Source organism: Mastomys coucha, unplaced genomic scaffold (assembly GCF_008632895.1).
Source record: "Mastomys coucha isolate ucsf_1 unplaced genomic scaffold, UCSF_Mcou_1 pScaffold23, whole genome shotgun sequence".
In the NCBI taxonomy this organism is placed as follows: domain Eukaryota; kingdom Metazoa; phylum Chordata; class Mammalia; order Rodentia; family Muridae; genus Mastomys; species Mastomys coucha.
In genome coordinates this window covers 21047376-21061649 of record NW_022196906.1, presented here as the reverse complement: position 1 = coordinate 21061649, position 14274 = coordinate 21047376, and the positions used below count along the sequence as shown (strand labels likewise).

At 42.4% G+C, this 14274-nt stretch overlaps 2 protein-coding genes across 11 annotated transcripts in view; one reads left to right on the top strand and one right to left on the bottom strand.

The window, feature by feature from the left end:
- Window positions 1–243: 243 nt before the first annotated feature.
- On the bottom strand, window positions 244–8504 carry Thyn1 (thymocyte nuclear protein 1). Of its 8 annotated transcripts, none has more exons than XM_031345387.1 (9): window positions 8035–8485; window positions 7745–7850; window positions 3719–3897; window positions 2776–2826; window positions 2304–2372; window positions 1920–2012; window positions 1121–1216; window positions 611–761; window positions 244–420 (listed from the first exon to the last, which is right to left on the bottom strand). In XM_031345387.1, exons 2-9 carry the CDS (start codon window positions 7785–7787, stop codon window positions 374–376), a joined length of 729 nt encoding a protein of 242 aa, XP_031201247.1. In that variant the 5' UTR covers window positions 7788–7850; window positions 8035–8485; the 3' UTR covers window positions 244–373. The 8 variants fall into 8 exon arrangements, with proteins under 8 accessions (XP_031201247.1, XP_031201248.1, XP_031201252.1 ...); XM_031345392.1 differs by lacking the exon at window positions 8035–8485 and adding an exon at window positions 6932–7014 and having other exon boundaries at window positions 361–420; window positions 7745–7851; XM_031345393.1 differs by lacking the exon at window positions 8035–8485 and adding an exon at window positions 6932–7014 and having other exon boundaries at window positions 361–420; window positions 7713–7825.
- Window positions 8200–14274, top strand: part of Acad8 (acyl-CoA dehydrogenase family member 8) — a 21951-nt gene continuing 15876 nt past the window's right edge. The window contains exon 1 of one of the 3 annotated variants that reach the window (XM_031345384.1): window positions 8200–8394. In XM_031345384.1, coding sequence (XP_031201244.1) covers window positions 8298–8394 — 97 coding nt within the window. In that variant the 5' untranslated portion in view covers window positions 8200–8297. The remainder of the gene's footprint in view (window positions 8395–14274) is intronic. The other 2 variants (XM_031345383.1, XM_031345385.1) reach the window with 2 other exon arrangements.

Below are 14274 nucleotides of genomic sequence, written 5' to 3'. Positions count from 1 at the left end.
CAACTTGCCTGAAACACCCTCATGTTTTCCACTCTGTTGGGACAAAGATGACCAAAAGTAGCATGGAAAAATCAAGACATAGGTTCACTGAGAACAAGGGACTCAGTCCTACATTTTGCTATTTACTGCATAGCTATGGAGGTAGGGGCAGGTGCCTACATCTTCCAGCTGACCAAAGGAACCGGGCTTGGCTATAAGAGACCTCCACATCCAACACAGGTTTAGAAGAAAACACTTCTAACCTTGTCATTAAATCTTTTATTGGAAAAATTAACAAATCACTGGGGCACATGATCCCAAGTGGATACAGCAAGCTTTCTCCTTCTGTCTTATAAAATCTTGGCTTGTTCACTCCATCAGTACAGGCTTCTGATTAACTTGGTTCTGTTTCCTCCAGGCTCAAAATAAAATCAAACTCTTCTACAAAAAAAGCGGGTTAGAGGTGAGACTGAGGTGTTTATCATCTCCTACATAGGGAAGTTGAAGGGTAGCTCCTGCAGTGGGCAGTTGTCCACTAAAAAACTGGGTATATAACAATGAACAGTGTAGCACATAGCCTTCCTTGAGGATGGCTCAAGTGAGGGTACCGACTCTCCATGTTAGGTCTTACCTTGAGTCAGAGGCTGAACTGAAAGTCTCTGGCGGGTGAAGAGAGTCATGCTTTTTAAGGGGCCGCCAGTAGCTTTGTGGGCTTGGTGATAGGTTTTAAGTTCATCCAGGGGGATGAAGCGCTTCATCATTCGAACAAACTGTACATCCACCTACTCACAGCATTTGAAAGGAACAGAAACATGTTCAGCCAGGCTCTGTCCAGTCTTAAGGGATGGGTCTACTATGTTACCTAGCCTGTCTTTGAATTCCTTCCTGTCCCTGAATCAATTTTCAAGCCTCAGCCTACTGAGCTGGTAAGACTACAGTCTTGCTTCTGTGCCCACCCATAATTTTTGCTATTTGCAGGAGGTGCCTCGTATTAGGGCTGCCAACACTCTGTTCTAGTATTCCCCAATTCAGCCAAACTTCATCTAGCTGAGAGCTGGGCTGTGCTACTTGACCTAACAGTACCCCACACTCTTTTCCTCCTTTTGTCCACTCTGCCCTATGAAACAAGAACAGTTATTACCATCGACCATTTAGGGTTGTCCTCTTTGCTGGATGGGTCGTAATGGGGATTACTTTTCTCAAACTGTGTATGGTCTGGGTAAGCCTCCTTTACAATCTGAAAATAAAAAAAATACAAATCCAGTCATTTTAGCTCCCCACCCAAGGTTTGTTGTTTTGTTTTTTTTTTTAAATTAGAGATTTATTTATTTTTATATATGTGAGTGCATTGTTGCTGTCTTCAGACACATCAGAAAAGGGCATCAGACCCCATTACAGATGGTTGTGAACCACCATGTGGGTGCTGGGAATTGAACTCAGGACCTCTGGAAGAACAGTCAGTGCTCTTAACTGCTGAGCTGTCTCACCAGCCCCTGCTCAAGTTTTAATATGCATCTAACTCAAACTTCCCTTCCCATTCTAACCATTTTCCCTTGCCATAGAGACAGCTGGTACTCTAGAAATAACAGCCTAAGCAAGCATAGCGAGGAAGGAAAGCCTAGTTTTACAAGGTTTCACAGTCTTGTTCTAAAACTAAATGGTAAGTTACTGTTGGAAACATATTTTCATTTTCTCCCAACTCCACAGAGTTTTATCCTGAAACTCTTAGTGAAGAGGAGCTACACTGAGGTTGATGAAAACCTCAGATAGTGACAAGTATTAGTAGGGCCTGAAATGATGCCCCTCCTAGTCTAACCTGTCACACAGGTGACAGTCAGGGCACTTTTCCTCACTGGTTGTGACAGGCAGTGTGAGGTCATTGTTGTCTGTTTGAGCTGTGGGACCTTTCACAAATAAATCCAGGCTCATATGTGTCTAACCTTCATAAGTCCAACGATGCCTGGCTGTTTGCAGTTACTATGGTAGAAGAAGGCTTCATCCTCCAATTTCATGGCCCTGAGGAAGTTCCGAGCCTGTGTCAAAGAAGAAACAAGGGCTACCCACTTAACAGCTGGGAAGAAAGCAAGTCTGTTTTTATTAGATGTTTATTTCTGTTTTGCAGCTTCGCTCTGATTCATAATGAAGTCTGTTCCTTTGTTCAGAGTCCTAACCTCGTTCCAGGACACTAGCCAGAACCAACATTTTCAGATAGAGTTCAGGGAAAAGCAGTATTGGCTAAAAGGCCCTGCTCCTGCAGACTGGTGGAGGAGACAGGCATGTATCCTAGTGTTGTCGGCTTCAAGGTTCCTGCCCCATTTCCTTACCTGATAGTTTCGAACACCATCCCAGCAAGCTGTCTGCTTAGGCTGTGCTTTGAGATCCTCGATGCTGAACTAGGCAAAAGAAAATCAAGTCATTCATTACTAAAAGTCATTGGTAAGCTTCTATGGAAACAAGGGCTTCTCTCCTTAATCCTGAAAAGTGCTACAGGCTATAAAGGAGCTATGTAGGTTACTGGAAATCAGTTCCAGGGAGTCACTGGTGTTGAATGTATGAGGAGCCTTGGGTTTGCATTGTGAGCTCTGCTAATTAAGGTGATTAGTTGAATGAATAATTGGGGTAATAAAAGTGTGCTAGTCCCCTGTGTTTTACTTATTAAAGTATCATAATTCTCTAATATTGCTATTTTTCTCATGCTAGTACTAAGATCAGCTTATATTCATTACCTGAATACATGGCCACACTTTTCAGGGAGACATCTAGGAGCATGGCAAGTAGTAAGAAAAACCAACCTACCAAGCAGGGCCAGGTGTGGGGTGCACTCCTATAATTCCAGCCCTTGTAAACCTGGGAGGCAAGGAGGATCTTAAATTCAAGGGGCAGCCTGGGCTACATAGTTAGATTGTCTTAAAAACACATAACAGCAAAATCAAACTAAGATTGACACTGGAAAACTGAACCAAATGCCTGATTTTATAAATAAAGTTTTACCTTTTAATGTGTTGTGTGTGGCTACTTTCTTGACAGAAAATCCATAAACCTCTCTGGCTGTTTGCAGAAAGTCTGCCAACCCTTGCTTAGATAGGAAATCTACAAAACACACAGGCTGGCCATACCTTTTTTTTTTTTTAAATCTTCTCTCATATATCACATTCTAACTGCAATTCCCCCATCCCCCACACCCCCCAGATCCAACCCACCTCTGCCTCCCCTCAGGAAAGAGTGGGCTTCCCAGGGATATCAAGCAAGCACAGCTTAACAAGCTACAATAAGACCAGGGCAGAGCTGGAGAGATGGCTCAGCAGTTAAGAGCACTGACTGCTCTTCCGAAGGTCCTGAGTTCAAATCCCAGCAACCACATGGTGGCTCACAACCATACATAGAGATCTGACGCCCTCTTCTGGTGTGTCTGAAGACAGCTACTTACATATACTTCCATATAATAATAAATCTTTTAACAACAACAACAACAACAAAGACTAGGGTGTGCCTACTCTTAACATCTAAAGTCCAAAATACTCTGGAATATTCTAGTATTCAAAAAGTCTTGTATTTTATTTAAGTATCTAGATTGGAGGCAGTGCTTAGTGTGTATGATGTGTGGGAAGATGTGTGGTCAGAGCACAGCTTTCAGAAGCTGGTTCTCCACCGTGGGTTCCAGGTCATCTGACTTGTACAGTAAGTACCTTAACCCATCTACCCATCTCACTAGCATGACTGAATATAGGTCTAGCCTCACCTTCACATCTATACCTTTCTCTAGCCGGCTTTCTGGCTCTGACTTCATCAGCCAGTAGTTGCTTAAATTCTTGCCACCATTTTTAAAGGTTGTAGTCTTCTCAAGGCTAGAGTTCTCTATCTTAACTGATGTACTTTCTGAGCTTTCAGTTTTAGAACGTTTTCCGGATATCTTCTTGTCTGCAACAGGAAAGCAAAGGAGAGTACTTGTCACCATGCTGGGATGCAATGTTCCATTGTGAAAAAAAAAACAACCTTACTCCTGTCATACCTAGACTCAAAGCTTAGACTCTATAAAACATTAGCTGCAGCACCACAGTCCCATAGAGAAGTAACTTCATCTTTTCTGTAAAGACTGGACAATATCTGCATGGCAGGGGCTCAAAAATGAGAACTTCTTGATACAATACAACTACTGAAACCATCAACTCGCATCAACTGCAACTACCTATACTGGGCCCATACAAGATTGGTCCTATCAACAGTCATCTATGAATGGGGGAGGAGCTCATGGGCCACTATCTCTACTGCTAAAATTATTGGCTACTGATTTTCTAGGAGAGGGGGAATCACTGTCTTGAGTTTTGTAGCCACTGCTGAGCCCACCAGCCTCTAATAGACAGCTCTGAACCCATGGCTTCATAGATGGTTAAACTCAGTAGGTCACAAAGGAAAATGAATAGATGTGAGCATGAGGTTTGTAGGCAAGTAGAGAGATATGAGAGGGTTGTGGAAAAGTGTTCTTGGGGCTAGATACATAGCTCTGCTTAAGATTCTATAAAACTTGGGTTCAATTCCTAGTATCTACATGGCTCACAAGTGTCTATAACTCCAGTCCCAAGGGATCCAACACTCCCTGGCTCTGCAGGAACTGCATGCCTTCAATCCCAGCACTTAGGAGGCAGAGCAGGTAGATTGTTGAGTTTGAGGCCAGCCTAGTCTACAGAGGGAGATCTAAGACAGCCTAAGCTACACAGAGAAATCTTATCCCGAAAACCTAGCCAACCAACCAAAAAACAAGATTTACTTAAAAAAAAATTCTGTTTGTATTCTGTACATTTATGAAATTGTAAAATTTAATTAATAAAAAAGAATACATTCTTAAAGGATGTCTTCTAGATTACTCAATGAGACAAAAGGACCCTTGTAGAGTTAAGCTCAGAATACTGGTAGTAATCAATTAAGTTCTGTGCCTTCAATAAGGCTATTCTTTCCAATGAGGAAATGAAGTACTATTTGAAATTGTTTCAATGATTATTTCACACAACTAGGACTTAGGAAATAAGTTTCATAATAAATGTTCAGAAAAATTAACCATTATAATCATTATCAAGGTAAGTTTGAAAGAAGTTTAATGAGGACCATGCCTTGTCCAGTCAACATCAAAGAGGCTTCCTCAAGGCAGCAGATGGGAGGGGATACAGGGACCCACAGCCAAGCATTTATTTTGTTGAGAGTCTAAATTGGAGGTTTCCATTGAATCCCTGCCTCAGAGCAAGGGGAACCCTGAGGAAGAGGGGGCAATAGATTGTAGGAGTCATGATGAAGGATACCAGGAGAACAATGGCCTACTGATTCAACTAAGCAGGGCTCATATGGGCTCAACAAGTACAGGGCCTGCATGGGTCTGCACCAGGTCCTCTGTGTATGTTATGGCTGTTAGCCCAGTGTTTTTGTGGGACTCAAAACTAACTGTGGGAGCGGGTGTATCTGACTCTTTTGCTTGCTCCTGGGACATTTTTCCTCCTGTGGCACTGCCTTGTTCAGCCTCGGTGTGAGAGCTGCCCAGTCTTATTTTATCTTGTGTTGTCTTATTTTGTTATCTTTTGGAGGCCTGCTCTTTTCGGAAGGGAGAAGAAGGGGGAGTGGATGGATCAGGGAGTGGGGGAGCTGTGAGGAGTGGAGGGTGGGGAAACTGGTTGAGACATACTGTATGAAAGAAGACTCTATTTTCAATAAAAAACAAAACAGGCATATATGTGTGGTTAAATAACCACAATAATATGTTGAAACCTGTCATTTCTAAAAGAGGCCCTTTCTGCCTGCCACTGCTTAATTTCTGAATTCATTTTTGTGAATGGAAAAACATGTTTTCTGAGTTCTAGGATTTTGCTGGTGGAAAGCTCTCCCATTCTTTTAAGACTGGGCTCAAATTCTGCTTCCCTGTCAAGGCCTTCCCTGTGATCCCTCCTCTTCCCTGCTGTCACAAAGCTGTCTTCAGGACCTCTCCCTCATACACTTTTTCGGTTTCCCTCAGAGAAGGAATTGGATCTTATCTTCATTGTTCTTACCTCTTAGTCTTAATTGCCTTTTTCTATTAAATTTTAACTGACACAGAAAACAAGAATTGTATGCATTTAATAGGCACCATACAGTGTTTCCATACATGTATACATTAATACTCAATCGGTTTGAATATACTTTCTGAAGCATCTATGTTGAGATAGGGTCTCAGAACTCTGTAGCCCAGGCTGACCTCAGCTTCCCAAGCATTAGGGTTACAGATAGGAACCATCACACATGTTTATGTGATGTGAGTCTCCTGTTACCGACTAGGCTGGCTTAGGACTCATGATTATCTTGATGACAGATAGGAGCCGTCACATTTGGCTCCATTGTTCCTACTTCTCTGAAATGTACAGTGCACTGCTTTCAGCAGCAGGAAATACTACTGCCTCCAACAGCCTGAGTTTAACTCACAACCTGGGATTCTTAAACCACACGAAAAAATTTCAAAGAGAATGAAGCTGGGCATGTTAGCTCATGACTATAATTACAGAACCTTAGAGCCTGAGACTTTAGAGCCTAGGAGACTTGCTACAAATCCAAGGACAGACTAGACTACAGTCTCAAAACAGGAAAAGGGTTTAACATAAAATTGAGCTCAAGCATTAAGAGGCCAGACACTGATGTGTCAAAGGCACTTAGTTCCAAGCCAAATGACCTGACTTCCATCCCCTCAGGCACATATGATAAGTGAACCAGCTCCACTGCACCAGCACAAGGGCTACCGCTCATACACGTACAATCAGATAAAACACGAGATAAGGACCACAGAGAAGCCCTTGAGCACACAGCTTGTAAGCATAGCCACAGTAAGTGTCTTAACAACTATGTCTAGGATTTTGGTAGCCTCTGAAGTTACACTGTTTTGGAAACTAAAGGGTAAGTAAAACTGGTTTTGGTGATTTAAAAAAACCTATAACCAAAGCACCTGGGAGTTGGGGGAGAGAAGGATTGGGAATTCAGGTCATCCTCAGAGACTTAGCAATTCCAAATTGACAGGCTGATAAGGACCTAGGAAAAGAAAACTGAGTGTGAAAGGTGGGGTCTCCTGTGGTCAAGGAAGAGCTTGAATCCCGATTTCCCTTTTATTTCCAGCTTTCAGCTTTTTTACATTTCATGTGCAACTATGCATGACTTTTTGTGCCTGGCTTATTGCACTTAATGACATAAGGGTTGTCAAGGTGGCTTAGTTGGGTAAAGGCTTTTTTTTTTTTTTTTTTTTTTTTTTTTTTTTTTTTACAAAGCCTAAGGACCTGAGTTCAATCCCTGAGAGTCACACAGTGGAAAAGAGGGATTGATTCCTTCAAGTTATCCTCTGATCAGTGTGTGTGTTCCCACATACTGTACAAAAGAAAATAAATGTAATTCTAAAAAAGTCTCTGTTTTCACCCAGGTTGTAAAGGATATCTTCACACACACTTTGGAGACAGGGTCCTGCTTATGCAGTACTCACGTAGTACCAGGCTGGTCTTAAACCCAAGGCAATCCTCCTTGGGTCTCAGGACTCCAACATGCGTGAGCCACCACAGTTCCGTACATGTACGCAGTGCTTCATAGCTATTCTTTGAATGGACAAATAATTGGAAGGGACTGAAAGTGTAAGTTCTGGCAGAAAGAGTAAAGATGACGATAAGCAACAACCCCCAGAGTCTCCAAACCAGGGAGTGGAAAAAGTAAATAATGCACGCCCTACAAAAAACGTTCTTTACCTGCTGCCTTTTGCAGCGTCGGTGCAGCTCACCTGGACCAGCAGTCCCAGTCTGCCTCTTCCGGGGTCTCGGCATGGCCTCTCAGTAGGAGGCTGAAGCTAACCGGACGTGTAAGAAGCAGCTCTTGACTTCCAAAACCTGCACGGGGCAAGATGGAGACAAGAAAGCCTAATGGGCCTGGGACTTATGAAGAAAAGTCATGATTAAGTCATTCTAATCCCCCTCTCGTTATCTGCACCCTTTCCTTCTCTCATAATCTACCCCTAAACGCTCCCGAATCCCTAACACGGCTCTACCCACCACCATTCACTCAACAACACACCATCCAAACTCCAGAAGCACCGGGCTAGTCTTCAGAGAGCCTGGAGGCGACTGGCGTGCACGGGCGGGTTTAGTAGAAGACGCGTCTCAGAGGCGCCGCCCCGACGATCTCTGGGAACTGTGGTTTCAAAACACCAGTAGGCTTACTGGAGCCCGCGCTTGATGGACTACAACTCCCAGAGTTTCACGGGTTAGGGTCGCGAACGGCAAGTTCTAGCCTGGGCCAGAAGGCCCTGGGGTCTGAAACTGGAAGTTTACACGGCGATGTTGCGGTCCGGCTTCAGGCGCTTTGGCTGTCTGCGCGCCGCACTCAAGTCCCTGGCTCAGACCGACCACCGGAGCATCACCTTCTGCATCGATCGTAAGGCTCGTTTAGGCGAGGAGAGTGTGGGACTTCGGTGGGCATCTGTACCAGCCCCAGTTCCTAGCAACTTGGTAGCTCTGGGCTTCGTCTGACACACCGATCCCCCTCGGGTCCCTTGACGGACTCACTTTATTCTCTGACTTTGCCCATCCCCGACCCACTTGTCTCTCCCCGACCAGTCCTTTTCCACGAACTGGTTTCCTCCCATAACCCAGGATCTGCTCTCGGGACCAGCTCCGTGGTCCCTGCGACCAGCACTCAGTCCAGTCAAGTTGCCCTGGCCCCGCCCCCACCCATGCTTTATAAAGGTGAAGGAACTTGTGACTTTGGTTGAAATCGTAGCAATAGATTCCCAAGGTAGAGAGAGCTAAGTATATGGGCTCTGGTAGAGATAGATTGAAAAGCTCCAGGTTATACCATATGTTCTGCCCACAAGTATAGATTTCATAACTTATAACCAGAAAGCACTCATACTATAGAAACTGCTGCAGGGAAAAAGAAAGATTACCGCGATTGAGAAACCCCATCTGAGATTACAAACTGATTGTTTAGGAACCTGGCAGAAAGCTTGCATGTAACTGGGAGTGTTTGCCACTCATGCAAACCAAGCCAATTTTTGAGATTTGTCAGTCACTTAAAATACCAAACAAAAAACCAGAACTGCCTTTTCTTCTGAAACAATTGTAAAAATAATTTTAAAATTTATTTTAAATAAGTATCCAATTGTTTATGGCAGTATGACTTCGACAATTGAGAACAGATTTATAAAGTACATTGAGGCCTAGACTGGTTTTTTGTAGAAAACCAGAGACAGTTTTAAGAGTCACTGCCCCACTTAGGCACCTAGAACTGGGAAAACAAGGTAACATGGTTTGATACTAAAGTTAGGAAAGAGTTTGTCCCAATAACAAATGAACTATATAGACTGTTGTTTTGACTTGGACAACTAAGTTGTGTGAGACAGGGTTTATTTGTGTAGCCTTGACAGTTCTGGAACTAGCTCTGTAGGCCAGGCTGACCTTGAACTCAGGAGGGATCACCCCTCCTGCTGTCTCCCAAGCACTGGGATTAAGGGCTGCACCACCAGCATTCAGCTAGCTCTCTTTCACTGTTTTTAACAAAATGTTGGGGCTGAGGACCTAGCTCAGTCAGTTTGAATGCTTGCCTAGCATTTTCATTCCTGGCGCCCTGGATTCCATCCGTAATAGTGACTCAGTCTGCCAGACCTGCTGTGGTGGTATATGCCTATAATTCCAGCACTCTTGATGTGGAAGCTGGAGGATCAAGGGCTCAAGTTGAGCATCAGTTATATAGAAAGATGGGGGCCAACCTGGACTACATGAGATCCTGTCTCAACAACAACAAAAAATTATTTTTCAGTTGTTCAAGACACTTCTCTACTTGTAGATTTGTGTGCCACACTAGTAGGTAAGCTGGGGTGCTTAGTTGTGTAGTAAATATTAATTGGCGGTTTCTAACCCACCTTAGATCATTTAGTTCCCAAGTAAATGGCACAGAACCTTTATTTTTATAATAAGCCTTAAAAGCACTAGAGCTGGGCAGGTATCAACCCTCTATGCTATTGTGTCTGCTTCCCTGTCAATAACCCTGAGATGTAACTTGCCATGTTTTGCCTGGGCCGCTTCTGTTCCAACAGGCCGACCCTCATGGCTATAGGCTCACAATCCACCTACCTCATAGGTTTTCTTGCTTTCTCTCCTATCTCTCCCGCTCCTCATCTGTGCCTCAAGCTCCAAGCCTGGGAACCCTGGGAACTGAAGCTCTGCCTACCTCTCTTCTACCCATCTATAGGCTGTAGGCATCTTTAGTCAACCAATAGCTTTAAATTAAGGAGCAAGGTTTGCACAACAAAAGCTGGCATACATGAGAGAATTCTCTTGAGGCAACTAGACCTTGGGATACATAATTTAGCATTGTAACGTTGGGGTGCAGGAGTCACCCCACAAACCACACGAACAGCAATCCCAGCCAGACAGGGCTAGAGTATTGAACACACACCTAAAGACTGATTGATCAGGGCAAGAGCTGAAAGCTGCATTCCTTTGCATTGTCCAGGGTCAGTTGATGTAGGGAAATAAAAACCATAAGGAACTAAGCAGATGCAGGGTGGGCTACAGGGCAGTTGGCCTTTTCCCAATGTTTTTAGTGGTTTAGACATAACAACATAACAACAGACCAAACCTCAATACTTAGTGGCGGGTTACTTGAGCCTATGCAAGATTCACAGCACTGCAGAACTGATTGGTGATTAGTACCTACATCTATAAATTGTTTTGTTGGTTTGTTTTGAGTTTTTTGTTGGAAATTTTTTTATTGTCTCACTCGGTAGTTCGAGCTGGCCTGGAACTTTATAGTTCTGGATATACTTATTTTAAACTTGAAGCATGACTCACATGTCTGGCTGGCTATTCATTACATATTTGAAGGTTAAATAATTTAAGAGAATTAAGACTTACTTTATTATGAGCAGTGCATATAATTATTGTATGTATAATTTCATCATTTCACAGGTGAGGAAGTTTTGTCCAGTGTCTAATGTAGCCTCTCTTTATAGTGGGCTATAACACTAAATTTCTAAAAGTCACCCAGTCACTGAAATAATTACTTTATGTTTTAATTTTTATCATTACTCTTTTAGTTAGGGTCTCTCTACACAGCTGTCCTAGAACTCAGAATGCTTTTCTTTTGTCGATCATTTCCTTTTCTGAATATCAAATGTAATTGTTATATATAAGAAGAATTTGTGGCTACACTGAAGTTACTATATACTGACTACATATAACTTATATAAAACTACTCTTTTAAAAATGAAATTCTATAACTTTCTAAGTCTTTGGTTACCTGAACTGTTTGTCTTAGGAAGTAGCCTTTTACTTTGTTGTAATAAAATTAAGATTTATTAAAGCTGGACATAGTGACTCATACCTGTAATCCCAGCATTTGGGAATCTTAAGTGAAATAGTACCTCAAGTTTAAGACCAACCTGAACCATGTAATAAATTGCAGGCCAGCTTGAACTATGGAGTAAGACTCTGTTTCAAAAACTAAAACCAAACAAAAGGCTCTGGAACTCTTGATAGAACTTTGCAACACTTCTTTATGGCTTAAGGTCTTTGAATTATTACCATTTAAGAGTGTGTGCACGTTTGTGCACACATGTTCATGTCTGCATGTATACCATGTTCATCTTAGTAACACCAGCACTGCCATACAGTTGATGCTCGATAAATATTTGTTGGATGCAATGGTACTGGTGTTCAAACTGGTGTACGTTTGCTGTGGCTGGACAAGTACCTACCAGTTAAGAGTAGTTCAGCTTTGTTTTGTTTGTTGTTTAAATAGTGAGTTTACTGCATGGTTGTTTTTGACTTTTTGTTTTGCTTTTTTCCTGTGGCTATGAGTTTAACCCAGGACTTTAGGGGTGCTGGGCAAGGGCGTTACCACTCAGCTGCATCCTTGTTCTGTGGCACATATGCATTAAACGATAATCTGTAGCAGCAGCATTTTTACAAAGAGAGCATAAAAAACAGCCTGACCCTTGCCCCAGTAAGAAAAAGGTGATTTTTTTTTTTTTTTTTTTGTCCCACTCAGTATTCCTAAGAATGATACCTTCAGGTTTCTGTTCTAGGTCTTTTAGGGAAGACTTTGCTAGAATCCTCACATCCTCCCTACCTTGGTTCCACCTCTTCCACCCCCTCATACTTTTGAGGCAGGGTCTTCCTAGGTAGCCCTGAATATTCTGGAATTGTATGTAGTCCACATTGGTGTCAGACTCAGAGAGAGGATCCCTAGATGGCAGGATTGAATGTGTGGACCACCATGCTGGGATTTTCTTTTAACTAAGAGTGATGCCCAGATGTTCCCCAGAGGAACAAACTTTGTTGCCAGCACTTATGTGCTATAGGAAGAGGTGGGCATAGCTAGAAGGCACCAAGGCAGATTATTGTCAAGAACGGCTTATACTTTTCCTTTAAGTCTATATCCATACCACCTCAGATGTGCCCCATCTCTTCCTCATAGTTTTTCTTCAGGATCCATTAGCATTATAATAACTGAAGTTCTAGCATAGAAAGGCCACATCTTTGCACCCGCCCCTCCCCCACCTCAGCCATCATTGTATCCTGCTTTTTACTGGACCTCCAAGTGTAGGCAGTATGCACTCATCCCTTCCTTTGGTTTGCAGCAGCGCACCTGAGGCAGTGGTTCTCACAGTAAAAAGAGAAAGGAATGCGAATAGTATAGGCCTGTCCAGTCATATGAGTTGCAGGTTCTGCTTCAGTGCTCTGGCTTCTGGAATTCATTCTGTCTTCTTTTCCAGTCTTAAAATCTCATTAGTTTTTTCACATTTTTGCCTAAGTTCTTTGCTTTTAGTATCTGCCTTGTCTCTGGAAATCTGCTTCATCTTAAGAAGTATGGAAACTATTCTAGGCTTTCCTGACAATCTTGTTTTCCAATTCAATCCTACCTTACTGAGTGTGGTCTTTGAGAATATTTGTAAAAATTTAATTCTGTGTTTTACTGCTAGGGGACCAGTTGCGTAGATAGGTAGCGTCTCCCACCATTTCCTCTGCTGAGATTCTGTTACAATGGAGTCTTTATGCATTTTAGGAGTTTCTAGAAAAATTTCCCATCCATCTATCCTACTTAACATCACTTTGCCAGTTCATTCTCTTAAGTTTCGTTTTTCTCAGTCCAAGAAATGAGGCAGTTACTGAGTCATATCATAGTGGTTAAGACAGAAAACTTTCTAAGAACTCAACTGTGTTTCAACATAAGAAAGGTTTTGTTTTGTTTTGTTTGTTTGTTTGTTTTAAATCAGTATTATCCACACATTGTATGCCCATATTATTCCATTGCATCCTTGGTTGGAAAGTGAGCCAATGTATACAGATTATGATTTCTCAATTGATGTTATAAAGTGAATGTGTTGGTGAAACAGTGGCTGCTGCCAAGTATACAGAGAGAAGATGGGAATTTTCCAAGGAATTTTTTGCAGAAAAACTAGGACAGCCATCAGAAAGCATGGCATATGAGAGCAACTGCTTTTTTTTTTAACTTCCTTTCTTTTCTTTTTTTCTTTTTTCTTTCTTTTTTTTTTGGTTTTGTTTTGTTATGGGACCTACCACTGAGCCTGATGACCTAAGTTTAATCCCCAGAACCCATTCTCAAAACTTGTTCTCTGACCTCCACATGCATATAACACAGGCATGTGTATGCATGTGTGTGAGCACGTGCGCGCGCGCGCGCACACACACACACACACACACACACACAGAGAGAGAGAGAAAGAGAGAGAGAGAAAGAGAGAGAATTAAATAAATAAATAAATAAATAAAATCACTTGTTTTGAAAGGAATAGCGATGGAGTTTGGTGAGTTAGTATCTTTATGTATCCTACTCTTCCCAGAAATGGTTCACAATATGGCAGAGTGGGATCAGAAGGTAGGAGTGTTCTTGTGGCTATATGTTCTAACAAACTCTGTGCATCCTGGTTTTTCCTGATGTGTTCCCTGAGGCCTCTACCTATTTAGCTATAACACTGTCTACCCAAGGAAAAAAGGAAGAGGTGTCTGGGAGTAGCTATGTTTTATCTTAGGATACTATAGGTAAGTGCTAGAATGACCCCTCCTCTACTTGGGAAACTAGTAATGATCCTAGCTTAGCACTAGGATAGCAGAGGCAGGATGGTCAGGAGTCCAAGACCAGCCTGGACTAGATTATAAGATCCTATCTCAAAAACAAAAACAATGGAACACATAGTAGGTGGCACCATTCTCTTACTGTTGCCTAGAATATATCTAAGAAATGCTTTAGGAGGTCCACTCTCAGCTTTGAAGCACTCCATATTAGTGAAAC

What these genes read in the sequence shown, in the direction of transcription:
- Thyn1 (XM_031345387.1), bottom strand. Translation starts at nt 7,787, where the DNA reads ATGCCGAGACCCCGGAAGAGGCAGACTGGGACTGCTGGTCCAG. An exon ending in GACTGGGACTGCTGGTCCAG is followed by an intron (nt 3,898 to 7,744) that starts GTGAGCTGCACC and finishes TTCCTGTTGCAG; the next exon opens with ACAAGAAGATATCCGGAAAA. An exon ending in AGTTCAGCCTCTGACTCAAG is followed by an intron (nt 421 to 610) that starts GTAAGACCTAAC and finishes CTTTTTTTGTAG; the next exon opens with AAGAGTTTGATTTTATTTTG.